The sequence below is a fragment of the Rousettus aegyptiacus genome, unplaced genomic scaffold (assembly GCF_014176215.1).
Source record: "Rousettus aegyptiacus isolate mRouAeg1 unplaced genomic scaffold, mRouAeg1.p scaffold_m13_p_4, whole genome shotgun sequence".
NCBI lineage: Eukaryota > Metazoa > Chordata > Mammalia > Chiroptera > Pteropodidae > Rousettus > Rousettus aegyptiacus.
Genome location: NW_023416307.1, coordinates 145,081,624 through 145,108,967, shown reverse-complemented (window position 1 = coordinate 145,108,967; position 27,344 = coordinate 145,081,624). Strand labels below are relative to the sequence as shown.

The following is a 27,344-nucleotide window of genomic DNA, read 5'->3' as shown; positions in this document are numbered from 1 at the left end:
CAGCTCCACTCGGCAAACCACGTGTAGAGCTCATTTTCCATCCTGGCTCTGGCGCGAGGCTCAGGTCATTGAGGCCACACCTACTTCTAAGGTGCACACGGTCTAGTGTGGACAGACAGATATAAATAAGAAACTCAGGGCAGCACAGTCACTGCCACTTTAGAACTAGAGAAGGGATTGCAAAGGAGAAGGTGAGCTCCTTGCAAAAAGGGATGTGGTTTTCTTTTTCTTTGTATCTCATGGCAGAGGATGTATTTTATCATGTGTATCCCCAGAGGTGGGTGGACCTGTTGGTAGGCAGCTCTCTCTGGCTAATAAGAAATGAGAGGGAAGTAATATATGACTGGATCGATTTAGTTGGTTGAATGGTTTAGGTGTTTCAAAATGTAGATTCTGTGCATTGAAAGAGTCTTTATTGGGATGACTTGATCCTTAGCCTGGCTCATCTGTCAACTTCACCACCAGTAGGATCACCCAAGGTGGCTCCATCATTTGTGAGCTGCAGGACCATTTGAAGGAATTTGTTGCCAAGTCATAGGTGAACTCTTAGATTTTGTGCCTCATTTACTTAAAAAATTAGGTTGAACACAAGATGAATTCTCAAATGATTTTATTCTCGTACACTTGCACTGCAAAATGCTCTCTGCAGTAGAAGAAAAAGAGGTAGCACAGAGCCTTGCAGGTCTGAAGACGGCATCACTGTCACCTGGGAGCCTGTTAGGAATGGAGAGTCTCAGGTCCCCCCCAAGACCTGCTGCATCAGGGTCTCAGGCAGGGTTTAGAAATCTTTTAACGAGTTGTCCATGTGACTCGTGCATGGGTAAATTTTCTAAGTACTGCCATAGAGTTACTACCCAGTATTGCAAACAGTCTCCTACCTGTGAATGTCATCTGTGATAAGGTTGTGGGTCTCTGTTTTGGACTCTGTCCCTTGGGCAGAAATTACGAGATCATTTGCTTTTCTAGACTTTTCGTATACACAGTATGGGCATGATTTATTGGTCTCTATTGAGGGTCCCATTCCCTGGGAAACAGAGTCCGAGGTCACCCAGCAGGAAGTTTATAGTGTTGTGCTCTCAAGAGCACACAAACAGGTGCAGAGAGAGCGTGGGAGGCAGGACCGCCTGAGCAGAGGGAGACGCCAGGCTGTGGTGCAGTTTCAGAAGTAGCTCAGCTGATTCTAGAGGGAGCTCTGGAGCTGGGATGGCCCTTTGAGGCAAAGGGACTGTGTTTTTATATCCTCACATTGGTCAGTCGTTGGATATATGCTATCCTGGGAGCGCTGTAACTGTTCCCAGCACCAGCCAGTGAGCAGAGAGGGACACATTGGAGAGCCATCAGCAGCCAGCGCTCCAGACAGCTGGGGGAACCAGTGAGCGCCTCGGTCCTGGAGGGGGACAGGAGCGGCACACCACAGCACCCCCTGCGGGGGCATTACAGAGGCCTTGCGGTCGCTTTTGAATCACTGTAGGTTAATGCGCCGAGCAGTCATCTCCCACGTATGGTCTGATTACCCTCGGTTACTTTCTGCTGTCACCTGTGTCTCCACCACTGACCTTTTCTCAGCCACACAGTTCGAGGTCATGAAGAAGATCACAGCCTCGGCTTAACGGAGACGTGGGTCATGCCGTAAGCCCTGCGTGACTGGTTGTGAGGTGCTGAGCCGGTTTCAGATTCTCTGTTTGTCCAGTGGCAGTGATGTCTGCTGCTGTCACAGCTGTGAGCATCCACTGAGACGGGTGGCAAAGTGCTTTCTAGACTCTGAGGTGCTTGGCCAGGGCCTCCTGCCGGAAGAAACTCGTTTCTCTAAACCTTGCATCCTGAGGGCCACCTCTGTGTCACTTAACAGTTGGTTCAAATGTATCCTTAGTTTTTTCCCACCACAGTGCTGAGCCCAGGAATCCCAAAGAACTAGTCCCAGGCAAGGGCCTTCGGTAGTAACCAGTGGCACATTTTTTGTCTTCTAGGGGCCAATATACCCTACCAAGCACAGCCTACCAGCTACGACTATGATGCCCCACTGAGTGAGGCAGGGGACCTCACCAAGAAGTATTTTGCTGTGCGAGATGTTATTCGGAAGGTGAGTGCTTTATACAGGCTGCAGTGGGCCGGTCTTGGACAGAGGCCGCCTTGGACTCGCTATACTCTATAGACTTCCTAGGTTTCCTGGAGCCTCTGTGTTTAAAATGACAGGTGAATTGAAGCATCGGATGGACTTGGCTTTGAGTGTTGGCCCCTACCTGATTTAAGAGTGAGCCTGTGAACAAGTTACTCCACTCGTCTATTCATTTGCACCTGGTCGTGTTGTAAGAATTAAAAAGTACCTACCTATGTAAGGCATCCAGTATAGTCCTGAAACATGTGTTGTTCAGTAAGTGGTAGCCATTGCTGTTATTTATACAAGAGGTCGGAAAACGTGAGTCCACATAGGTAGCTGAAGTGTATAGGAGAGAACATCTGTGGGCACTGGAAGCATGCCGCAAATGTGACTTGTCAGCGATGCTTCATTGTTCTGTTTGGGGCAATACTTGCTGTTTCCTTCTGGCCTATCACCTGAACTGCTTAGTCCTGCTAACGTTTTGACCTTTTGAGGCATTTAAAGGACCCAGGTGGGGTTTCCTGTCTCTGCTGTGGCTTAGAAAAAAACCCACAGTTTTTCTGCTCAGTCACCAGAGTTTTGAAGTTAAAAAACAAAGGTGTTTCTGCCTATAAATGGTATGGACTTTTTTCTGTTGTTTTAAATATGCTATAGTCTCAATTTAAGCCTGAGTTAAAAATCTATATTGTGAAATATGTTAAACATACTGAAAAATATGATCTTTACTTATCTAAGAATTTGTTCCATCTAACTCTTCAAGTGTATGGTTAAAATGATGCTCATGTTTTCTTTATTATGGGTGTAGTCGCTGCAGAATTTGTAGTGATGATTCTCAAGCTCATTCTTCTATATTCTGTTTCAGATCTCTCTATTCCTGTCTTTACTGTGCCCTTCCTTTATTTGAAGCTTAGCTTTTTAATGTAGCCTTTCTTCTTTTCTAATAGAAACATTCAGATTTATACAGTTTCTTCAAGTACTGCTTTAGCTCCGTCTCATAAGTTTTGATACGTAGTATATTCTTACTGTTTGCTCTGAAACATGCCTGTTTTGATTTCTCTTTGACCCTTGAAATGTCCAGAAATTTTTCAATTATTAAACATACATATTTTTCTAGTCCGTTGGTTTCTAACATATTTGCATTCTAGTTAGAGAGTGTAGTCTGTATGATACCAATCCCTTGAAATTCTGTGAACCTAGAGCCTGGCATATACCAACGTGAACAAATATTCCACGTGTTCTTGAAAAGACTGTCGGCTTTATTATTGTTGTATTGTTTAATATAATCTGTATACATGTTTATTAGATTAAGTTTATTAATAGTGCTATTGATATCTTTGATATCCTTCCTAATTTTTTTGCTAGTTTATCCTATTATTTGTTTAGAGAGTTGTATGTATGTATTTCTCTTTATAGTTCTGTCACTTTCTGAGACCATGTTATTAGGTGTGCACATTGACAATTAAATCCTTTAGTATCATTATGTGTTAATACCCTATCTCTAATAATGCTTTTCGCCTTAAAGTCTTTTTTTGTCTGGTACTATTATAGCTTACCTGCATTCTTTTGGTTAGTATTTACCTGGTGTATCTTTCACAATGCTTTAATTTCAACCTTTTTATATCCTCTTTTTTTTTTTTTTTTTTACATGTCTCTTGTAAACAAGATATAGCTGGATTTTAAAAAATCCGGCTTGGACATTTTTGTATTTCAATTGGTATATTCATTCCTATTCATTATAATTCTGGATGCACATCAATTAATTTCCACTATCCTATTTTATAATAATCTGTTTGTCCACCTTTTCTGTTTTGTTTTCCCTTTATTACTTTCTTTTGAATTGAGTAATTTTTTCCTTTATTTCATTCTCCCCACACCACCCCTTGCCAGTTTGGAAGTTACTAACTATATTTTTATTCCTTTAGTGGTTATCTATTGAGGTATAACATTTGTATGCCCGAAAAAGCACAACTCATCAGTGTGAGCTGTTGTGCATCAGCTCAGTGAATTTATACAAAGCGAACACACCCCCATAACCAATACACAGCACAACAGAACCCCGCCTCGTGATCCTTGTCATTAACCTCTTATCCCCGGAGTTAACCACTGTCTTGACCTCTGTCACCACAGGTTGGTTTTGCTTGCTTTTTAACTTAATAAAAATGGATTCATACAGTACGCACACCTTTATGTCCTGTTCTTAGAAAACTTTAACTTTCAGCTTTAACTTTTAAGAATATAAAAGTAATCGATATCTTCACTTCCTCCATACAAGCAGAGCGTTATTTCACATTAACTCCGGTTACATCGCTCTTGACTTAATGCTATTAGTGTCGTGTATTTTACTTCTGTTGGGTTTAGATTTCATGTATTCTATTTCCCTCTTTAAAAATAAATAACCTATAGGGCATTATTATAATCATTTCAGATGTTGTTTAACTTTACCCACATTGTTTATTTATTCACAGATAATTCCGCAAGCATTGAGCAAGTTTCCTCTATATGCCACGTGAGGTTTTAGCTGCTTGGTATATATAAGCCTCCTTGAGAAAGTGCAGCTGGAACACAGACTTTAAGGTGGTGAGAGAGCCATGTGGGCTCTCCAGCGCCCCCAGAATGCAGCCAGTGAAAAGTGGGAAAGTGCGTGGCATTTTTAAGGACTAGCAAGGGGTCCAGTGTGGCTGGAGCCTCATAAGTAAAGGGGAGAGGAGTAGATAAGGTCAGAGGGATAATGGGGAACTGAACCCATAAGGCCTTATAGGCCATTGTAAGATTTTGGCTTTTATTTGGAATGAAATGGGGATCCACCATTAAAGGATTACTTAGGCTGCTATATTGAGACCTAGACTCTGGTATACAGGGCAAAGGTAGAAAAGGAAAACCAATGAGAAGGCGTTAGCAGCCTTTTAGGTGAGAGGGGATTGTGGTTTATGAAGCAGTGGGAACTGGTTGTAATCAGACTATCTTATGAAAGTGGAGCTCATAGAGTTTTCTGAGGTGGAGTATGAAAGAGAGAGTCAAGTCAAGGTATCTCTTGGTGTTTGACCTGAGCAGCCTGAAGGAAGGCGTTGCTATTCGTGTGTGTGTAGAAGGAGCAGAGATCAGGAATTCCGTTTTGGATGTTCTGAGTTCGACCTATCTAGTCCACATCCTAATAGAGTTCATGAGTTAGAACATCCAGCTCGACCACCCCTAGATTCTTTACCCTCAGAAACTGAGTGAGATAATAGACATTCGTTATTTTAAACTACTAAGTTTTATGGATATTTCATCGGTGTTTTGGGGAAGAATGAAATTAGGTGCATGTGTTTAGTGCGCCATCTCAACCTAGATGACCTCATTGCCTTTAATGGCACTCGCTATTATACTATTCAGATTTATTGACATTTACCTGATCAGTTTCTAATTGATGGGCATTTAGATTATTTTCAACTTTTAAATGACATCTCATGGGTAGCTACAGGAACTTTTCTTGGAATGGTGAGTCAAAGTTGTTCGCATCTAACATTTTGATAGATACTACAAAATAGCCCTTCAGTAAAATTGAGTCGAGTCTCATTTCCCCACACTTTTACCAATACTATGAATCATCAGACTTTTAACCTTACCATTTGATATGTAAAAAGGATAGTTTTAAAAGAAAACACTGCATTTCTTTAGTGATGGATATTAGATTTGTACACTCATATATGAATCATTCATCTTTTTCTATGAACTACTTGTTTAGGTTTTTTCACAGGTTTTCTGTTGGGCTATTTGTCTTTTTTTTTTTTTTAATCTTCAAGCATTCTATTATTCTAGCATTTTTCACAGTTTTAGAGATTCTTTATTTTTTTTCTGTAAAAAAAACAATTTTGAATTTTTATGTAGTCAAATGTATTACTTCTCTCCTTGATGGCTGCTTCCCCACTCTAGTAGTATAAATAAATTTCTCTTGGAGTGCTTAAAATTTTTGATTTCATATTTTACATTTAGACGTGGACATATATGGCATTTTCATCCTTGTTGTTAAGAATGAATAGGAATTTAGCTTTATTCATCTCTTAAATGAGTAGCCAGTTATCCCAGCACCTTTCACTTGACTTATCCATTAGTTTGCCACTGATTTGATGTGCCCCTTTTATGACCTACTTAATTTCTTTATTTGGGTCTATTTTCAAACTCTTTTATGTTATTGATTTTTTTTCCCTCCTCTCCCAATACCAAACGCTTTTAATTGTTACCTTTACTGTGGTTTATTATTTGGTAGGACTAGTCTTCCATCTTTTGTCTTTCAGAATTTCTCTGACTATTCCTGCCAGTTTACTTTTCCACACAAATTTTGGTGTTATTTTATCATCTGCAAAACAAACAAGCAAAAAAAACAAAAACAAAAAAAAACAACAACAACAACAACAACCCAAGGTAGCCATTGATATTTTTATTAGCTTTACATTAAATGGATACATCAAATTAGGGATAATATTTATAATATTGAGTCTTAGCCGAAAAATGCCTTTTCATCTGTTCAGGTCTTCTCTGATGTCCCTCCTGTTTCCAATTTTTCTTAAAATAATTCCTGTCTGTTTCTTATGTTTATTCCCAATTATTCTGTTTTTCTAATACCACTGTAAAAGGAAGCTCTTATTTCTTTTATATTTTTATGAGATATATATTTATCTTTAAAATATGAAATTCTTAAATATTTAAGTACATAAAATAATGTTTCGGATGCCCTTGTACCCAGTACCTAGATTTGACACGGGTTATTATAAAATCTTTGCTTCTGATTTTTAAAGAAAATAATACATTACAATTAAAGCAAGAGCTTTATTCCTTGTTTCTTCCCTTCCCTCCACAGAGGTAATTACTCTCCTGGAATGATATTTATCTAATTTGCACATATTTTTGTGCTTTTACTACAAATGCATGCATCCCCATACAATATGTTTAATTACTTTTTGTCTCTTAAATTATACAGGAAAATTACATTGTACTGACTGATTTGTTCAATTAGATTATTATGCCTAGGGACTTATTTCTTTTATAGTCCATTGCTTCATCTCAAAAACCATGTCAGGTTTTTTTTTTTTTTTAACAAATTTATTTAGATATAATTTATATACCATACAGTTCACCCATTTAAAGTACACAATTCAGTGTTTTTTGGTATATTACATTATTAATTTTTTTAAATTATAAAATACACATAACAAAAATTGCCATTTTAACCATTTTTAAGTGTAACCAGTGACATTAATTACATTCAATATATTGTGTAATCATCACCACCATCTATTTCCAAATCTTTTCATCACCCCAGACAGAACCTTTAACTATTAATCAGTAACTCCCCAGTTCCCTTTCCTCTCAGTCACTGGTAACCTCTAGTTTACTTTCTGTGTCTGTTAATTTGCCTGTTCTATATATTTCGTATAAGTGGAACCATGCAATAATTTCTTTTTTGTGTCTCACTTACTTCACTTAGCATAATATTTTCAAGGTTCATCTATGTCATAGCATGTATCAAAGCTTCATTTCTTTTTATAGATGAGTAATATTCCATTGTGTGGGCATACCGCATTTTGTTTGTCTGTTCATCTCTTGATGGACACTTCGTTGTTTCCATCCTTTGACTCTGTTGAACAATGCTGCCCTGAACACTGGAGCACAAGTATCTGTTCAAGTCCTGCTTTCCTTTCCTCTCCGTGTACACCCAGCGGTGGTGTCGCTGGCAGGTTTACTTTTAGAATAATTTTCCTTCTGAAACAGCGAGGTTTCTTACGCCTTATATAAAATTTTAGAAAATATCAGATTTTAAAACAAATATTTACATGTGCATTTTTTGCATAAAACATCAACTGACATTTGGCTTCATCGTAACCTCACATTTTTAACATTTTTATTCTTCCATATTTTTAGCTAGTTCTTTCCACCCCCGCCCCTGCAGCTCCTCATACTTTCTGTGACCTTCCCTGACTCTTATTATTGATGGCTGTTAGAGTCTTTCACCATTAACCTCCATTCCCTTCTATGCTGCTGTTCAAGAGTTCCTGTTTCACAAACCTCCAGGCACAGACCTTTCTGACCGTCACACTCCAGCACTGGACCCAGGCAGAATTGTAGTTGTCATTGTGGACTGGCTACAACAAGGATTTGTGCTTCCAGTCTCAAATTGGACCTTTAACTACCTCTAGGTCTCTTTTTGCACCTGGATCTCTTCTCACTGTCTAGTATAAGCCATAACCATTACACTTTCTCCTTAACATACAGGTGACATCATCTCTTACTTTACCAAGAAAGTTAATGCTATCGAATATGCCATGTTTAGGTTCTTGAAGAAAGTGATATAGTCAGAGGTGCATTTCAAAAAAGGTACTGAGTGAAGCAACCGAAAGGAACAGGTATTTAAATGAGTGAAAAAATCATTACAAATTACAAAAATCTAAAGATTAAAATAATTGCAAAGGCGAAACTTAAAAACATATTTTGGATTTATTAACTGTTAGGAATGCTTCTGACATCCTTCTTTCCGTACATTCTTTTGGCTGCGTGCCGTTTTATTGTCTCTTAAGATGATGATGTTTGCGATGTTTTTCTCTAGAGAAAATTGAAATCGCTCTTTAGTATGGCTGATTGAAATTTATTTTTCAGTATTGATAGTTTAGAGAAACAGAAAGCTTCACATTTTGTTACTGATAGTGTTATAGAAATATTTAGCGTCATTATCAAAATGGGAAAAATTTTTCTCAAGTTCTTTCATATATGAGCTGTAATATTTGGAAGAAATTCCTACTGACAGGTTCTGGTCCCATACATTTCAAACCTTGTTTGTCCTCCACAAGCCACGTACTTCTGGGTCTGGGTGCTTTAAGCATGACTGTATTACAAGTGAGTCGACATATTGAATATTAGGAATAATCTATTAGCAATGATTTAACTGCTTGTGGACAGTGAACCATGTAAATATATTCTCAACACCCAAATTAAATAAATCCTCACCTCAACTGTCCTTTGGTTGAATCCCAAAGATGCCTGTAGCCACTCTAAAGCCTCCTGACATTAAGAAGGTTTGTAACACAAGGAAATTGGTGCGGAAAGAGATGGGTTAAATTATATTAGTTTTGTAAATTTTACAAAAACCTATGACCTTGTGAACACACTGCTAGGACTCTGCCTTGGGGCATTTCTGGAGTCAGAAGATGAGTTAGGAGGCTGCTGCAGTAACCTAGGAGGGAGGCGATGGCAGGGGCAACAAGGAGTTGGTGAGGAATCCATAGATTTGAAAAATATTTAGAAAGTAAAATTGGTAGGGTTTAGCGGTTGACTAAGTGCAAGTGAAGAAGAACGAGGAGTTGTTGTTTGTCAAGGTTACAACCTTGGTTGGTTAACTGGATGGGTATTGGAGTCAGCAACTGTGATAGAAGATTGCAGACAAAGCACGCACAGGCTGGGAACGGGCAGGGGGAAACCAATTCAGTTCTGAGCTTCTTTATCTCAAGATACCTTTAAAGACATCCTGGTGGAGGTGTCTTTCTGATAAGCACCTCACTGAAGAGTAAGAAGCTCCAGAAAGAAGTCGTTAGGACTGGCACAGATTCTGGGGTCATCAGTGGAAGTGGAAGCTGAAATCCAGGGGAGGCTGAGATTGTACATGGAGAGCTGAGCAAGAAGAGGAATGGACCAAGCACAAGACAAACCATGGGATCCCAAGCTTTTAACCAGCGGGAACAGTAAGGTGAACCCATGAAAGAGATAGTTTTCCTAAATGAATGTAATTCAATAGCTCATGATAAAGTGTAGTTTAACATGTGGTGATCTTTTCCCCCTTCTCTTTTTTGATACTTTAGGTCTGGAAGAGGGAAATACACTACTCTAAAAATGGGCTTTTTATTATGAGACTTTGTAGACATTCAGTTAGCTGGTTTGTTAAATGGTATTCAAAATATTTGCCTCCATTGAGGGGGAAAAAATGGGATCGTAAATACTCCATATATAGCTCTTCTTGCCTCTTTCCTTCACCAAAGATGTAAAAAGTGGAATGAGTCTCTTCTTTAATCCATTTCAAGAATTAGTTGGGTGGCAATGGACAATATCTTTCACTAACGTGGGTGCCAGTGGGTGATAAGCTCCCATCAGGCTGCATAAGCCTGTGCTTAGTGGTGAAGGTTCCAGGTGGCCCTCTGCCTGTGACTCTTCAAGGCATGACAAAGCTCATGACATCTGTATTTCCTAAGATATTCTCTTTGGTGTGGGTGTAACTCAACCAGACATGGTTAACACTTTGACCTCAAGGATGAACCAAAAGACTAGATGGCATTGCCATTCCTCCACCCTGACAATGCCTGAAATGGGCAGTAGTGAGTTCATTTCTGTGTGCTTTTGAATGAATTTAAGCCTCACTTTTTAAGAGTTTTGTTTTAATTCTTCTTAGGGATTCCATCAAAGGTCAGAGTCCATCTGGCTTTTTAGAGATGGGTTATTTTGCAGAATAATCTAGTTGTAGTGGAGGACGTTGATAACCGGAGTGGATCTTGGGATTCCCTGAGCTGGTTCTGGGGCCGGGTGGGCGACTGGGATATGACAATGCCACAGTGATTTTCAGTAGTTTGAAAGCTTAATGAAATTTGAAATGACTCAGGACCAGTCTCCACAGGCTTATTGATTGGTCTTCTTGGTTAATAGCTCGAATGACATTAGCTCAGTACGTAAATACAGTCTGTCTCTTGCAATCCATGGTAGTGGTAGAACATAGTGTTTTATGTCTGATAATTAAGAATAACAAAGTGAATATCACTTGACAAACATTAGACTTAAAGCATCACCTGTGTTTTTGCGGCGCTAGTCTTTTTATTTCCTAAAGACTTGGCTTTTCAAGTCTCGCTTCCAGCGTGAATTCTGTAAAATGCTGCTCTGGTCAGGATGTCTTCTATGACTTGGCTCCTCTATTTGCCTCAAGCCCCATCTTTCAGTTCTCTTCTTTTATGTGATTCTCTGGCCTTAAAATGAAGGTACATAAAATTCTCCTGGCCTCTACACATGCTATTCTCTCTGCCTTTATCCACCTGGGAGATAAAGATACACTTTAGTTACCTTCTTTGGGAAGTTGGCTTTTATCCTTCTCACTGTAGAGTCTGTCACACATTGCTTTCTGCCACCACCTTACAGTGTAGAAATCTTACTTCTCTTAGTTGAGTTAATTAACTTGTTTACATACATTTCTCATTCTTTGAACTAGGAGCTGTTTATATCCCCAGTACCAAGTAAGACCTGACACAGAGTACTTTCCTCATAAGACTTTGTTAGATGAGTGAATGAAAACCGTAGAAATTTTTAAGAAAAGTTGGTTACCACTGACTCTAGTGTATATGTATCTCTTCTACCTTTCAAAATATTACCGAACGTTAAAAAATATTTTTGTTGATGAAGTCAACAAGACAAGAGCTGTCCATGCATGAGGGATTTCAAAAGTTGTCTGGGAAACAAAAATAGGTGGAGGAGCGCTGACTGAAGACGTAGGATGAGGAAATCGAGGTCCCCAGTGAGTGTGGAAGGGGCTCTCGGAACAGGGAATAGGTTGGTCTTAAAGAACCCCGGAGAGCGAGGGTTCCCAGGAATGCAGGTGTGACAAAGGGTGGAAACGAAATGGAGCTGGGAGTGGAAAGGCTGATTAAACTCTACACATTTCCTGTCAGGTCCTCCACTCCTTCTCCACGCTTTCAGACAGACTTCCCTGCACCGCGTGCCTGGGCTTCCCCGTGTGTCCCTTTCCGCTCACCCCGACGTGTCTGTAGCCTCCTTGCCACTGAACCCTGAGGCGTGCAGGGAGAAGCAAAGGCTGCAGAGCCTGGTCTTGGAAGGAAAGGATGGAAGCGAGCACTGCGCTTGGGTGCCCCGAGGGGTTCCCAGGGCTTCTGGCTTTATGAGGGTTTTTAAGTTTTGTCTGAAAAACCGAAGGGCTGTGAGGAAGGGAGCTGTGTGGAAGGTAGGACTCCGAAGTGTATTTTGGAAATTACTCATCACTCTCTCCCAAATTAAAAGAATTTTTTTTAAAAAGGCATCTTTCTACTAGTCAAAAAATCAGATTTCTTTTTTTCTTAAAAAAAAAATGTGCTCAGCCCCAGAGCAAAGGCTCTACATGTTACATCCGACTCCCTGCTAAATCACTTTAAAACAAAGCTCCCCGCTGGACAATCCTTGCTCCCGTATGCAAAGCAAGAATGACGTAGAATAGAAGAGATGATTGTGGAAATGTCGGTGCATTCATTTGCATCACCATTAAGTATGAATGGACAACCAAAGATGGCCAGATGGTTGAGGACTTCCGTAAAACCTGCCAGAGCAAAAGAAAGCCTAAGATGAAATAAGCAGAAAAATAACCCAAAAGGTAACAGAACATTCAGGGGACAGAAGAGAGCTTAAGTGAAACAAAGTACACCCTCTCAAATTTATATTCTTTAGAGAGATTTGAGAAGATATTGCCTCTGTAAAACAATAATGGGATACTTTGAAAAAGGAGCCATTAGAGAACAAGAAAAAGTTATTGCAAATGCAAAATAGTCTCCTGGAAAGTAGAACCAGAAAACAGAGATGATAATTGGAGGGGAAAGATGAAATATTGAGAGAAAAAATCCAAACATCCTTGGAAAAAATTTAAAACATAGCTAACAAAGCACCTATAAGATTCTAGAGAGAAAAAGCTGGTTACATTTAAAAGAACAGTGAGCTTGGTGTGAGCCACACTGGATGATAAAGGACACAGAATAGTCCTTTGGCATTTTGAGGGAAAGTTATTTTCAACATAGAGTTCTGTACCCATCCAAATTATCAACAGAATGTGACATTTTCAGACATTCAAAGATTCAGGAAATTAATCTTCCACATAACAGTTCTTAGGAAGTTACTTGAGATGCTCCCGTGAAACGATGTAGCTATGAGAGCCTAGAAACGAGCCAAAAGCCAGGACAGTAATGAAGAGATGTCCCAGAATATCAAGCCTAGTGGCAAGTCAGTCCCTTGGAGCAAGGAGACTGAGGGTTCTAGTAGGAAATGGTCTCAGGGAGAAAAGGGGTGTTTGGAGAAACTTAATACTATCTTTGGAGATTTGGAAGAACCTTAAGAGGTGTTAACTTCAGGGCAAACAGGAAAAAAGAAAGGCGCTTAGAAGCCTCAGGGGAGGGGGTAAAACACAAAAAGCTGAACAAGATAGATCATGCCATTGTAGTATACACCACTTAGCTGTGCAGAGAACAATATATAATTAGAGTAGTATGAGCACTGTTGATTGATTTTGAATTTAGAGTCAAGATACAGATGAAAGGAGGACTTATGGCTACAGGACAGACTGTTTTAACCTTGACAGTATAAAAATCTAGCTGATGGTTTGGAGGTGGGAGTAGAGAGGAAAGCTCAGGGAAGGGTGCAAATAGCCTTATCTTAAAGGGGTAATTTTAATTGATGGAACTAAGAAATAACGGTATAGGATATTACTTAAAACTACAAAACTAACCAGTAGAGAAACTGAATTAGTGGAGTTTATAACCATGTTGGCATGAAAAGTAGGTATCTAGAATACTACAATTGAGCTAAATTCTCATGCATCGAAGAAATCAATGATAATGTTTTAAATGGATCAAATAGGAATAGCAGATATGATTTAGACACCAAAAGAAGCAAAAATAGGTACAATTAAATGATTGAAAAATGGTTTCCTCTGAAGACTGTAACTAAGAAAATATTGAGTCAGGAGACTATTGCTTTTCCTAATACCTGTCTTTTATCTTTAGCTTCTTCTTTCTATAATTCATTTAAAAAGGGAGAGAGCGAGAAAACGAGAAAGAGAAGAAGGGAGGAGGGAGAGAAAGAAGGAGGAGGAAGGGAGGGAGGGAGAAAAGAAGGGAGGAAGGGAGTGACCCTAAGAGATCATAATGCAATCTACTTGGAGATGCCAGGTAGAAACAGATTTCTCTAAGACCTGGGACTTAGCCCATATCTTCTGGTGCTATATGTGTGTGCGTGTTTAATAAGGTTTATTTTTATTTTTAACTTTTTATTTAAAAGTAATTTCAACTTACAGAAAATTTTCAAGAATGAAAATTGTACAAAGAACACTTGTGTGTTTCTTACCCAGATTCACCCACGTCAACCTTTCATTTTATTTTCTTCACACACACCCCCCCATGTGTTTTCTAAACCATTGGAGAATTGCATACATCAGGACCCTTTACCCCTAAATACTTTGGTGTGTATTTCATAAAAATAGGAAGAGGCCGTGGTGCGTCACCAGCGCCTCCTGACGCATCATGCATGCGCCCTGCCCATGGACCACGCTCCCACCCAGTGTCTCCCGGGTGGGTCTGGGCACTGCCTGGACGGCGTCTCAGCAGACAGCGTCTTGAGGCACCTGCCTGACTTCTGCCACAGCTCCAAGCAACTGGGCATCCCCACAGCTAACTAACAAGTAGTAGATGATCTTCCAGCTGATGTATCCTCTGGCATTTACCGAGGTGGGGCCAGTGTTGGAAGTTGGAGATGGCCATACGATAGATGGTGGTGAGCACAGAATAGAACCCACGCTACAAGAATACAAAAAAAGCCCGTGTAAACTCATACCATGCATCCCTTCCAAGAGGACTTCTATGGGGAGTCCTCCGTGTGGCCATCGTTGGCTACCTCGGACTAGAAATGCACTTTGATTCTTTAGAGTCACTTATTTCAGTGATTCAAAGTGATATTGAGGAAGCTAAGAAATAATTAGATTTACCAGAATATTTGAAACTCAAGACAATTTCTTCCAGGTTTTTAAAAACGAAATAATGGCCACTGATGAAAACTCATTTATTCATTCACTGTTTTCCAGTATTTTACTGCTTATAACTATGCAGTCTCATCTTGGTTATATTTTAAAAATCAAACATTTTTCTACATCTGTGAGTAAGTTTAAAACAGTACAATGTAGTTACAACATTATGCTTCAACTGTTTAAACCCACCATGTTACGGTACTAAAAAGGTTAATTTTAAAAATCAAGATTCTTTTTATGTGATATGTTGATTAAAATTTGCCTCTAGAAAGGTCTCAAGTGTCTTGTAATGGAAATGAAATCTATATAACTATGGGTAAAAAGGCAAGTTTGAGATGAAAACTATAATTCTCATAGTGAAATCATTCTCATGGTACATACTAGCATAATGTGCTGCTAAACAGAAGGCTTATAAAAGTAAATGCATTAAGCAGAGATTTGATAGTTTATTATAAACCAAAGGAGAAAAGGTCATACTTTATATTTTCAATATTCTGTACATTTTTGTTATTATAAACCTGTAGACTTATAAAATTTTGTTTTAATTAGTCATTTCCTTTATGAGGTCAGATCATTGTATTGTGTTCATTTTTGTTACAGCTGCCTTAGTTCTAATTGGTATAGACTCCCTCTGCCTATCATTTTTTGTCTTTCTTTTAAAACATTAAAATGAGTGTTTTTTTTTTTAAAAAATAGATAAGACTATGCTTTTAGATAACCGTGGCAAATTGAACATTGATACAAAACTTTAATCTACCAATAAGGCTTGATGTACGAATAATATTTTTCCTACAATAGGCTACCTCTCTTCAGAGCCTGTTTTGCCATGAACCTTTTTCCTTCTCTTTTCCATTCCAGTCTTCTGCCATCGCCCTCATCCCCTCTACTTGATTTGCTTTCTGTTCTGCAGTCTTTATTGTATAATTATTTGAATGACTCCTGCGGCTTAAAACACAGACATACACAGACACACACCTAGAAGTAAAAACTTTACTGAATCCTGTCTTGAAGGAAGCCTTTTGTTCCTTTGCCTTTCCAAAAATCACTGGCACTGTTGTTTTAGTCTTTGACCCTCCTTGTGAAAAATGAATTGCATAAATACGTTTCTGAGGGGTTGACAGCGGTTTTTCTTTTGTCTTTTTCACTCTGGTTTACAGTTTCAAAAAGTACCGGAAGGTCCTATTCCTCCATCCACACCAAAGTTTGCATATGGAAAAGTTGCTCTGCAAAAGGTAAGGGAAAAAAAATAACAATAACAGAAACGTTCAAAGTGAGGAAGTGGAATTTAGCTGTCGTGAGTGAAAGTGTTACGCCGGGGGATCGGTTTATCATTTTTCTGTGTATTTGTTTCCTGTGAGACTGATTTGGTAGATGATGTTTCTGGGAAAACGGGGACACAGGAGGTGAGAGGATGTGTATGCATGTTGACAGGGTGAGCACATGGGACATGAGCGAGAGTAGGGAGGTATTCTAGATCATTCAGATCATTTCGGTTAAATTATCAGTGTCCAAAGCAGTCCCAGGAGCCTTTGTGAGAATAACGTGCCACCTCGGTGTTACGGCTGGTGAGATTCTTTTTTATAATTCACCTTTTTTATACGGGGCTCTCAAAAGCCACAAGCATTTCGATAGGTCTTCGCCCAAGATCTCAAAATCACATCTTGATTTTTCTGGTCTGTGGTTTATATGGTAAATGGAACGTCAAGAGAAAAAGTTAGAGATTAATTATAAATAGGAGTTAAGGACATTTTATTCTAGGAAGAGGAAAAGAAGACGTTTCATTTAGTAGTCAGGAGTGACGTAAGCCAAAGTCAATTTGTTTTGACTATCTGTGTCTTCAGGTTTTCCCCTCTTATAATCCCTAACTCCTACATGTGTTAAAAACACGAACAGTTGCATATTTCTTAAGAATCTTGGTATTCTAAAATAGTATCATAAGTTTTTATCTTTCAGCAAAATGCTAAACATGATTGTATGATTTTTCCATTCATGAAGTGCTTTGATATTATAAGTTGTTTGAGCTCTCGTAACATTTTCCACCTAGTGTCAGATACGTGTGTTACATTCTGCAAAGAATGTGGTGGGTCTCTGCCTGATAGGCATCTTTCTTTAGCTTAATCAGACTTTAATTACCCTTGTCAAGGGAACACCTTTTATTTTTTAACTGCTTTTGCTACTTAAGAAAGAGTTGGTGTGTTAGTTTTAGAGCGGGGAGAATTTTCTTTTTATACAACAGAAAATAACTGCAAATGCTTACTACGACAACATTGCTAAAAACAAATGTGGCTTAGTACCCAAAGCATATTCTGTTTACTGTGAAGGAAAGTCATGTGAGCAGAAATGGCCTTTCATTGTTAACTAAATATGTACAATTTAAGAGAGCCAATCAGCATCTATTTGAATTAAATTTATGTAGAGCAGAGTCACATAGGACAAAACCTTTTACTGTGAGTTGAATTCCTTTAGTTGTGCAAGTGGAAAAACATCCAAGGGAGTAGCTGGATTGATGGACTTGTACTTAAGATTTTTTTTCCCCTCAATGCTCCACAATATCGGCAAGGTAACTATAGGAAGTATTTATAACCAGTATCATGTCACGGAAAGCCCCAGGTTTGGAGCCAAATCTAACTGCAAATCCCGCCTCTGCCATTGCTCAAGTGAGCCTCTCAGAGTCCTCGTTTCCTCCTCGCGAACGTGGGGACAGTAAGGCCTGCCTTACCGGGTGGCCATGAGGATTCAAAGAGGTGCGCGTGTGAAGGGCTGTCTCCCCTGCAGTTTGGCGTGCACCCAGCGTTGGGTAGCTGTCATCATCATTGTTATTGCACTCGAGTAAGCATACTGCGTTGCAAGAATACACAGCCATTTGGATTGAATATAAGTGTTTGTTGAGCGGCTACTATATGCCGCGTGTTGAGGTGAGCACAGTACAGACCCTACCCTTATGGGGCTGACAGTCCGGCGAGGATGGCGAAGAGTAACAACTGGTAGATGAGACAGGCGTGGAAGATACGCGAGGGACAAGCTCGGAGGAGGGCGCCGTGGTGGCTGCTTCGCTGGGGGAGTCAGGGAAGGCTTTACAGGGCAGGCAGCCTCTGCGCCTTGGTTTTTATTTATTTTAAGGGCCTTGTCTGTACAGGAGGTTGTATTTGTGAATGAGTATGTTTGAAATTCTTTTAAAGATTATCGTCAGTTATTTTTGATCAAGAGTTAGGGAATGGGTAGAGATGATTGAAGGCGGCTGCAGAGCAGTGTTCAGTTGAATCTGAAACATTTAGCTTTATTTAGGGGTTTGGTCAAATCCGCTAATAATAAGTTTTTGATAATTTGCAAAGAATATTCCCCTCCACTCCGATGACCAAGGAGGGGTGACAATGAGTGAATGCTGCTTTTGTTTCTTTTCAGATAAGGACAGTGAACGAATCACTGAATGTTCTGTGTCCCAATGGACCTATAAAAAGCCTTTATCCCTTGACATTTATCCAGGTGAAACAGGTAGGCCTTCAAAGATAAAGCTCCACTTTTTTTCTGCTTGTAAAAATGTGCTTTCTGCCCTGCCTCGCATTGCCTGTTCTGAGCACAGAGACCCAAATGGTAAGTGGGTATATCAGAACCCCAAGTAAATTAACCATGGATTTCCAGGCTCTCTTTAGCTTTAAGTACTGCGCATTAGGCTGATCTTTCCTTCATTTCCGCCCCCCTCCCCGCCCCCATTTCTTATTCTCACTCAAATAGGCAGTATCTCAACTTGCTTCAACATAATTCTGTGGAAGCTCTAAATTGAATGCATTTCTGATCTAATTAATCTGTATTACTAGGTACCAGTGGAAAACTACTATTTTAATACTCAAAAAAGACAATTTAATTATTTGTCGTCAGTTAGCTCAAAGGTATAGGGACTGTGTTCTTAATAGATTGATAAAGAGATTCTTTATCCTGCTTTTGAAGAGAACGGAGAATCGAGCACATTGTGTGTGTGTGTGTGTGTGTGTGTGTGTGTGTGTGTGTACGTGCATGTGTGTGTGTATAATCTCCAGGGACTGCCCCATTTTTATTTTAAGAGTCTTTCCAACATTTTAATTTGGAAAATTTCAAATCTATAGAAGTTGCAAGAACAGTACCACAAACACCTGTATAGCTTCCGCCTAGATTTACCAAGTGTTAACAGTTACTTCACTGGCTTTGTCTTCCTCTCTATGTACGCATGTAGTCAACTGCTAAAAGTTTGGTTTGGTTTTGTTTTTTACCATTTGAGTCAGTTGTCAACATATCACACTTCATGCCTAGAGACTGTAGCATACATCTTTGAAGAAAAAGGACATTCTGATCACAATATAATGATCGCACTTCAGCAGTTTAACACCGATGCAATCCAATGATTTAATATACGTTCTATAGTTAGGTATCCCTGGTCATTCTGATACTGTGCTTTATAGCTTAACTTTTTTTCAGTCCAGTTTCCAGTCCACAATCACTCATTACATTTAATTATAATGTCTCTCTAGTCTTCTTTCACCTGAAACGATTCCTAAGTCTTTTTTCTCTCCCTCTTAGAATGGACATTTCTGAAGAGCTCAGGCCAGTTGTTTTATAGACTACCCCTTACTGATTAGACTCAGTAAAACATTTTTGGCACAAACACAGGAAAGGTGATATGTCCTTCTTCGGGCACCCATGAGGGTAGGGGTGCCTGTGAGGTCAGTTTGTCCCTTTGTCACCATGTTAAGGATCTCAGCCCCATTTTTTGAAAGTTATCTGGGTCTTCCTTTCCGCTTTCTGTAGAGCTTGCCTTCCGGAAGCTAGGTGTCTGAATGATAAGTAATCTTAGTTTAGTGAATTTTGCCTCCAGGTACTATCTTTACACTTGCAATATTTTCCAAGAATGTTTTTATTCCAACAACTCTGGTTTGTGATAAGTAAAATGAATCATTAAGCTCCCCCAATCCCTTACTTTTTCATTAACATTGAGTAGAGTTCTTTCTCTACTTCTAGTACACACTGGCTGTATGTCCATTTCTCCATCTATAAAAAAGAACTTGCCTTCTCCACCCAGCAGGGCCATTGAGTGCATCGGACAAGACAAGGACAGTAGAGCAGCTGGAACCTGGGGAGTGAATTCCAGGTTAATGTAGAGACACTTGCAGTCATTGTTCTTTCTCAGACCTTTTCTGCTTTCTGATCTTTGGCCGAGGCAGCGCTTGTGGATTGCACGGGACTCCCTGGGCCCTGGTTTTTCCGGGCCTGGGGCAAGCCATGGAATGTTTCTTTCCCGTGAAACCCATGGCGAGCATAGCATAAGGGAGTGGGGTGCAGCCCTAGTACCTCTGCAGCTACCCCCTTCCCCCCACCCTGAGAAGCCTCAGCCACACTTTTGCAGGAAGCGCCAGAGCTTCTGCTCCCCTCTGGGAAGCCCTTCTCACAGTTTCCCCCAACTTCTGAGTTAGGACTAACCAAAGTGGTAACTTTGGTTAGTTTCAAAAGAAAAAAAAACGCAAGAGAGAGATGGAGAATTTGGGGTCTGGGAGGAAGGCATCCTGTGCTTGAAGGTTCGCGTGGTGGCACTAGTGACTGTTCTTGAATTCAGCCCTTTCCTGCAACACAGGAATGCGGGCTGACATTTTTCCCTCCAGCTCCTCCAAATGACTTCCACTTACCTGCAGTGCACTTCCTTGCTTTCCAGGCCCTGGAAGTGAGGAACTTTTTCCCTGTTCCATGAGGGATTTTGACTTGGATCCTCTTCTCTGACTCAGGATCTGTTCCAGCCCACCCTGGCTAATGTCCACAGCAGGGAAGTCAACAACGGGCTGTGGGCGCTGCCGCCACCGAGGCTGATTGTTCAGGGCCTTCCTTTGAGACCAGGGATACCAGCATCGAAAAGCATTTTCTGACTTAGCAGCCAGTTACACCCCCACTTCTCACTACCTTTGTCTCCCCCGCTCTTTGATTATACACAGTTTCTGATTGACTCTCATTCTGTCTCTTAACTCTTGATTTAGCCCAAGAACCTGGAGAGTGTTTTACCGAACGTTCTTGTCTTTGCTGTTTTTGTTTGTCCTTTGGTTTGGTTTGGTTTGGTTTGGTCGAGGTAACATAAATAACTTTTTGATATACGTGATGGGATCCCCCTTAGTGATTCTGGGCACGTCACTGAACACATTTCAGGGTCCCATTTCCTCATGTGGAGAAAGGATGTTTGATAAAACACCGTTCAGCCTTCCTTGAAGTTTACTGCTGTGATAGTTGTTCTGTGATCTAAAAATCTAAGCCAGTGCCTTTCTCTCAGATTGAATTTTTCCTGGAGGCTGGGGAAGCATTTCATTGCTTATAGTTTTAATAACATCACTTTCGAATAGATCAAGGGTGACCATATTCTCTTAAAATGAATGGCAAAAGTGAAATTTTCTTGCATCCTTTTCTAACCAGTATTTCGGGTTTGTGCTGTACCGAACAACACTTCCTCAAGACTGCAGCGACCCAACACCTCTCTCTTCATCCTTCGGTGGAGTCCACGACCGAGCCTACGTCTCTGTGAATGGGGTAAGAATTGTCCCTGGACTGTATGTGTGTCTGCCCCAATGGGGGCATGTGTGGTCTGTACTTGGTAACGTGGCACTTGAGCCCTTTGCCTACCTTCCAACCTCACGCTCCACCTCTCCTCTTGACGTCCCTTAGCTGTGCTCCTCACTTGCTGACGTGGCCTCACCCATGTTTGATCTGCCTGGAATATACCCCCTCACCCATCTTGACCTGGAGGGCTGTGCTCAAGGCCCCGCCTTCTCAGAAACCCTCCTGGTCCCCCCTGTCCAAGGCCATCCTCTCTGACTGACCACAGCACGTCACCTGTGCCTTCCCTGCTCCTTGAGGACAGGGTCCATTTTGTACACGTCAGAGTGGTGATTCATTTAACTCCGTGCCTTCATCCTGCATGAGAAATTATATTCTGAAGGATCATTCATGATAATTATAACTAAAATACACAAAGAACTTTGTTTCATGACAAGGTAAAGATACGTGTCAGGATTTCTGTTCCTCTCGCTGAAACATTCATGTGAAAGAACACATGAAGAGATTTTTCCTAACCAAGAAAATTTGTTCAGAAAATTTTTAATTAAATATTTCCATTCTATTGTTATCAGCGGCTTTATTTTCAGTGAGAGCAGATTTCTAAGACATTATGTATCTACTGATGGCAGTTTTTCTCAGTTTCCAGTTTAAGAATGGTATTAGTGAATTATGGTCAGTAAGAATTTTCTTTCAATCTCATCTTTTAAAAAATTAGGAATATGTTGCTGCTAAAATGGCTGTTGTTTTCCCTCATTCTGTTTTATAATTTTCGTGGTTAATGCATCATATCACGTATTGCGAGGTGAGAATACTCCACCAAACTCTCTGATTTTTATCTCGTTTATCTGATTTAATCTCATCGCACGATGTTGTTTAGAAGCTGCTTTATTCTGACTGCCTTTTGAGCTGTGCATACACGAAGAGGTTCCTCCGGTAGGAATCCTCCCCCAGGATGGTTTGCCTCCATTCCCTTTCTATTAAAAATACATACAAAGCAAAACGTTCGAGAGTAGAGGAAAATCGTCGAGACCTTTCCTTTCTCAAAGCTGTGTCTGGCGACTTTCCTATTTAGAAAGCAGTGATTGGGGGAACTTGGCCACCTAGCCAGGGACTTAGACTAAAGGGCCACCAAAGCATTTCCTCCCAAGTTCGGTGACATTTCGAGACAGGAAAATGAGTGCTGAATTAACTGCCTCTCTGCCCATCTTCTCACCCTCGTTCATTGTCATTTGGCATTGAACCCACAGGTTCCCCAGGGAATCCTTAGCCGAGGAGATGAGATCGGTCTGAACATAACAGGGAAAGCCGGAGACACCCTGGACCTCCTGGTGGAGAACATGGGGCGCGTCAACTATGGCAATTTTATGAACGATTACAAGGTAGGACCAGCCTCGCTGTTAGGAATGACGTTAAAAGGTTGGCAGGACCGTGCCTAAGCCATCCAAGGAGGTTTTTATAAATCTGTTTAAAAACTCTCACGTATACGTTCTTTTTCTCCAGCCCTGTTGACATGAAGCAATTTTTAAAAGCCCACACACTTTGTCAGAAATGATGAGTGAACCCACCGTGATTTGTTTTGCAACCTGGAAGCTGGGTTCTTTTGAAGACCTGTTTGCCTCTGCAGGTGATGAGAGAGTTGAGCTTTGCAGACAGAACCCTTCCCTTGTGTTTGAGTTCAGTCGTCCTGTAGAAAGAAACAGAGGGAGGAAACCACCCCACTGTGCTTTTCCTTTGCTTATAGAACCCACCTAACTCTCGAAAGACACTCCTTTGCCAACAAAGCCAGCTTAGCATTTGGTCTGCCCTGTTTTCTGGGTGTGGACAATTTATGACGAACTCTGGAACTATACAAAGCCTTGGTGCCCTGCTTCTCGCCTCTGTTGCTAACTCTGTGCCCAGGTGTCTTGCCCAAATATGTTTTTCTCACACAGGTTTTTAGAGCGTCCCTCAGCAAACATTTGTGAAGACCATACTCTGTGCGAGGTACTGCATGAGGTGCTTCAGGGCATGCAGAGGTGTTGAGATAGCTCCTTAGGTAGCTCACCATCTGCTAGAAGAGAAAAATCTTGCACCAAGGGAATTGTGCCACCCCCGGTCTAGGACAGGACAGGTGTCTGTGGCTATTTGCTGTCCCTCTCAGTGGCAGCTGAGAGGCAAGGCAGTTTATACTCTAAGGGAATGGCTGGCTGCGCAAGGGCCACCTTTGCCTTCAGTACAAATGTCCCCATTGTAGTTCTGTGCTCAGGCTATAATTAGTGGCCTTCCTGCCTGGCTCTCACCAGCCACACTAAGTGGAGTGATGGGATTCTTATGTAGTCTCTGGGTCCCCAATACCCAGCAAAGAGCCTGGCACACAGCTGCCTAGTTAATGTTTATTGAATTACTAAGTGGGCAATTGAGTCTTGGTATTGAGAGGTGTCCTGAGACAAATTCGAGATCTCACCAGGAGAGGAGGCGTTCCCCCACATGAAAGGCCAGGAAGGGGAGGTTAGATGAGCTGCGAGCAGAGGCTTTAAAGCAGTGGCCAGTGCCACACACGCCTGCCCTGTACCCTTGCTGGACAAATAAAGCAACTTCAGAACACGAGTCCGAGGGTCACCATCCTCGTCACTGCTCTTAAGATCTCTTTACAGATTTAGTAGGCCCACACCCCCTTATCTACAGTTTTGCTTTCCACGGTTTCAGTCACCTGCAGTCAACCAACCACGGTCCATGGTTGGTAAGAAAATTCCAGAAAGAAACAACTCATAAGCTTTAAATTGCACGCCATTCTGAGAAGCGTGAGGAAATCTCACGCCATCCCGCTCCATCCCCCCCGAGACGTGGATCAGCTCCTTGTCCAGTGTCTCCTCGCTGGGCGTGCTGCCGACCACCAGTCGCCGTCTGGGCTATGAGGTCAACTGCGGCAGTTCTGCAGCACTTGTGCTCAAGTCACCCTTGTTTTTCCAAACAGTGGCCCCAAAGCACAAAAGTTTTGTTGCTGGCAGTTCGGATATGCCAAAAAGAAGCGGCATAGTGCTTCCTTTAAGTGAAACGACGCATCTGTAGGACAAGACGTGGAATGTGTAAGGTTCAGTCTGTCTGTGGTTTCAGGCACCTACTGGGGGTTTTGGAACATGCTCCCAGCGGATGAGGGAGACTGCAGTGTCTCATTCATGTTACCTCATTTAGTCCCTACAGCAGGTGAGCGGACTCAGGTGTGCGGACTCAGGTGTGATCATCCCCATGAGTGCTGCTGAGGAGCTCGTGGTCAGGACTTGCTCTGGGTTATGTCGCGGGCGGAGTCTGTCCCCTCCCTCCAGCCATAGTGGGCTGAATGTTCTTTTGCATTCCTCAGGCTCCATCTTTTCTTCCATTCTAGCAATCGCTCTGAACCAAACACCAAGGATGAGAGGGATTTGGATCCAGCGCTCTAGTAGCTCAACCCCCTTTCTGTAGAGGCGGAACTCTGGCTTCTGTTGGCGACATCCTGGCCTCTAAAGAGAAAGAGAGAGAGAAACCTCCAGAGAGAAAGCCGTGCTTGGGGAAATGTACCTCTCCCCAAGGAGAAGTGATTCCACCTCAGGCTAGATCTCTGTCACTTTGATGTCACTTCAAGTCTCGTTTACTATTGATGTTTCATTTACCAGTTTGCTTTTGCAGGAATTCAGGGCGGAAAAGCAGGAACACAAAGCCTTTTCCTTCCCACCCCAGCTGATTGCCCTGTTTCTCCTTTGCAGGGTCTGACTTCTAACCTGACCCTCAACTCCAGCATTCTCACGAACTGGATGATCTTCCCCCTGGACACTGAGACTGGAGTGTACCACCTCGGGGACTGGCATGGCAATGACAGCAGGTGCCATGACAAAGCCTATGCCCACAGCTCATCTAACTACACACTCCCGGCCTTTTATGTGGGGAACTTCTCCATTCCCAGCGAGATCCCGGACTTGCCCCAGGACACCTTTATCAAGTTTCCTGGATGGACCAAGGTACGTGTCTTTAAGGAAAGTGTTTGAATTCGAGCCTCACACATCTGGTTTTTAGTATCTGAGAAAGAATCGAACAGAGCTGCTAATGAGATGCCGTGGGGCACCTTTGGGAGTGGATGCTGTTCTGTGTTAGTTCCCCATTCCTCAGGATGGGACCGTGGCAGATCTGCGGGGAGCCAAGGGCCAGCTTGGAGGTGGCACCGTCTGCCCCATTTTCATTGACTGACAGCTTCCTTTAGTGTATGACAGCTTTTCTGCTTCCTCTGAGAAAAACCGTAGCCCTTTTGGATACCGAATATGAGAGGGTTCTCTTCTTTATCCCGAAGAAAATCTGGTCCAGGGAAAGGGGTGGATCTCAGGGAGAACCTATTTTTCTTTCATCTAAGCCAAACTTCATATTCCCATAACACCCCCACCTTCACGCAGCCCCGTGCCCTGCGGACTTCACCTCTGTCTACATGAACCTCAGCTCTTCCTTGGCCATCGTGCTGCCCAGTCACGGCCCTTTATTCTTTGAAGACATCGGCATACCTTTCTCCACTGTCATTTTCTCCACTTCATGTCCTATTTTCACCCTAGGTGACCTTGCCATCACTTACTCCCTTGACAGTTTTTTCGGTGGCTACTGTATGCCCAAACTTTGCGCCAGGCACTGAGGATATAATAATGAACAAAACCAGACATAGTCCTTGCCCTCCTGGAACTTACAGCCAAGTTGGGGAGAAAAACCAAATCATAGAATCACCTAATTTTCATGGTAAAACTGCAGCTGCAGTGGGTGCTAAGAAGAGATAGAGGGAGTTGATAATGATTCGGGCACGTGACCTTGTCAGGGAGGTCAGGAAAGCCCTCCCTGGGGAAGAGATACTTGAGAGACGTGAAGGACAGGTAAGAATTAACGTGGCAAAAAAAGGGAAAGGAACATATTCCAGGCAGAGGACACAGCATGTGCAAAGGGCATGTGCTTAGAGAGGAAAATGGCGAGTGTAAGAAACTGATAAAGGACGCAAATGCATGAAACCCAGAGAAAAGGAAGTGGTTCAGAGAAAAGGCTAGAAAGAAGGTAGAAGCCAATTAAATCACATTGGAGTTTGGTCTTTATGTTGAAGGCTGTTGAAGCAGGAGAGTGACATGACGTGATTGTAATGTGACAAGCCTCTCTGACCACAGTCTGCGGAATGAGTTGGGTGAAGGTATGTGTGAATTCAAGGAAACTGCCGAAGAGGCTGGATCACAGTGTCCTTGAGAGACTGAGATGGCGGTAGCCAAGATGGAGATGCTAGCAACTATTTGAGAGATGTTTAAAGTTAAATCAATAAGATGTAATGATGTATTGGATATGGGAGTTTAGAGAGAAGGGCATATCCCAGGTGGCTCTTAGGTTTTAGACTTGCAGCTGGATAGATGGTACCAGTTACTGAAAGAAATTTTGGATGAGGATTTTGGCTGGGAGAGCGAGGTCATGAGTTTGGATCTGGACAAATCGAGTTGGTGAAGCCTTTGAGAACAGCTCTGAGAAGATACTGGAGGAGGGCTGTTGGATCTAAGGGTAGAGAATTCAAAGAAGGGGTCCAGGCTGGAAATATACGTATAAGGTCATGTGTGTATGGGTGGTCGTTGTCGAAGACACATACGACCTTTTTAGGTCCTCTAAAAAGAGAGGATGCAGAAGGAAAAAAAGAGGACCTACGGCTGATCTTTGAGAGATAGGAACATGTCACAGAGTGAGGAGGAGAAACCAAAGAAGTAGGTGGAAAACCAGCATTTGTGTTGCAGACAGGACAAGTGAAATGAAGACAGAAGCACTTCTATTGGACTTGGCAACAAGGTCACTGGGACCCTCTGTAAGTGCTATGCCCGTGGGTCAGAGCATCTGCACCCCAGGGCGCATGCTCTTGAGGAGTGCGGAGTAAGGAAATGAACGCATGAGCTTCAA

The 27,344-nt window shown here is 41.6% G+C and overlaps 1 protein-coding gene across 1 annotated transcript in view; it reads left to right on the top strand.

Moving 5' to 3' along the window:
• The window catches only part of GLB1 (galactosidase beta 1), a 74,505-nt gene that overhangs the window by 33,043 nt on the left and 14,118 nt on the right, over nt 1–27,344 (top strand). Inside the window, exons 10-15 of the mRNA XM_016140748.2 lie at nt 1,968–2,080; nt 16,034–16,108; nt 18,279–18,368; nt 21,297–21,410; nt 22,685–22,816; nt 25,157–25,408. Of these exons, the coding sequence (XP_015996234.2) occupies nt 1,968–2,080; nt 16,034–16,108; nt 18,279–18,368; nt 21,297–21,410; nt 22,685–22,816; nt 25,157–25,408 (776 nt within the window). The remainder of the gene's footprint in view (nt 1–1,967; nt 2,081–16,033; nt 16,109–18,278; nt 18,369–21,296; nt 21,411–22,684; nt 22,817–25,156; nt 25,409–27,344) is intronic.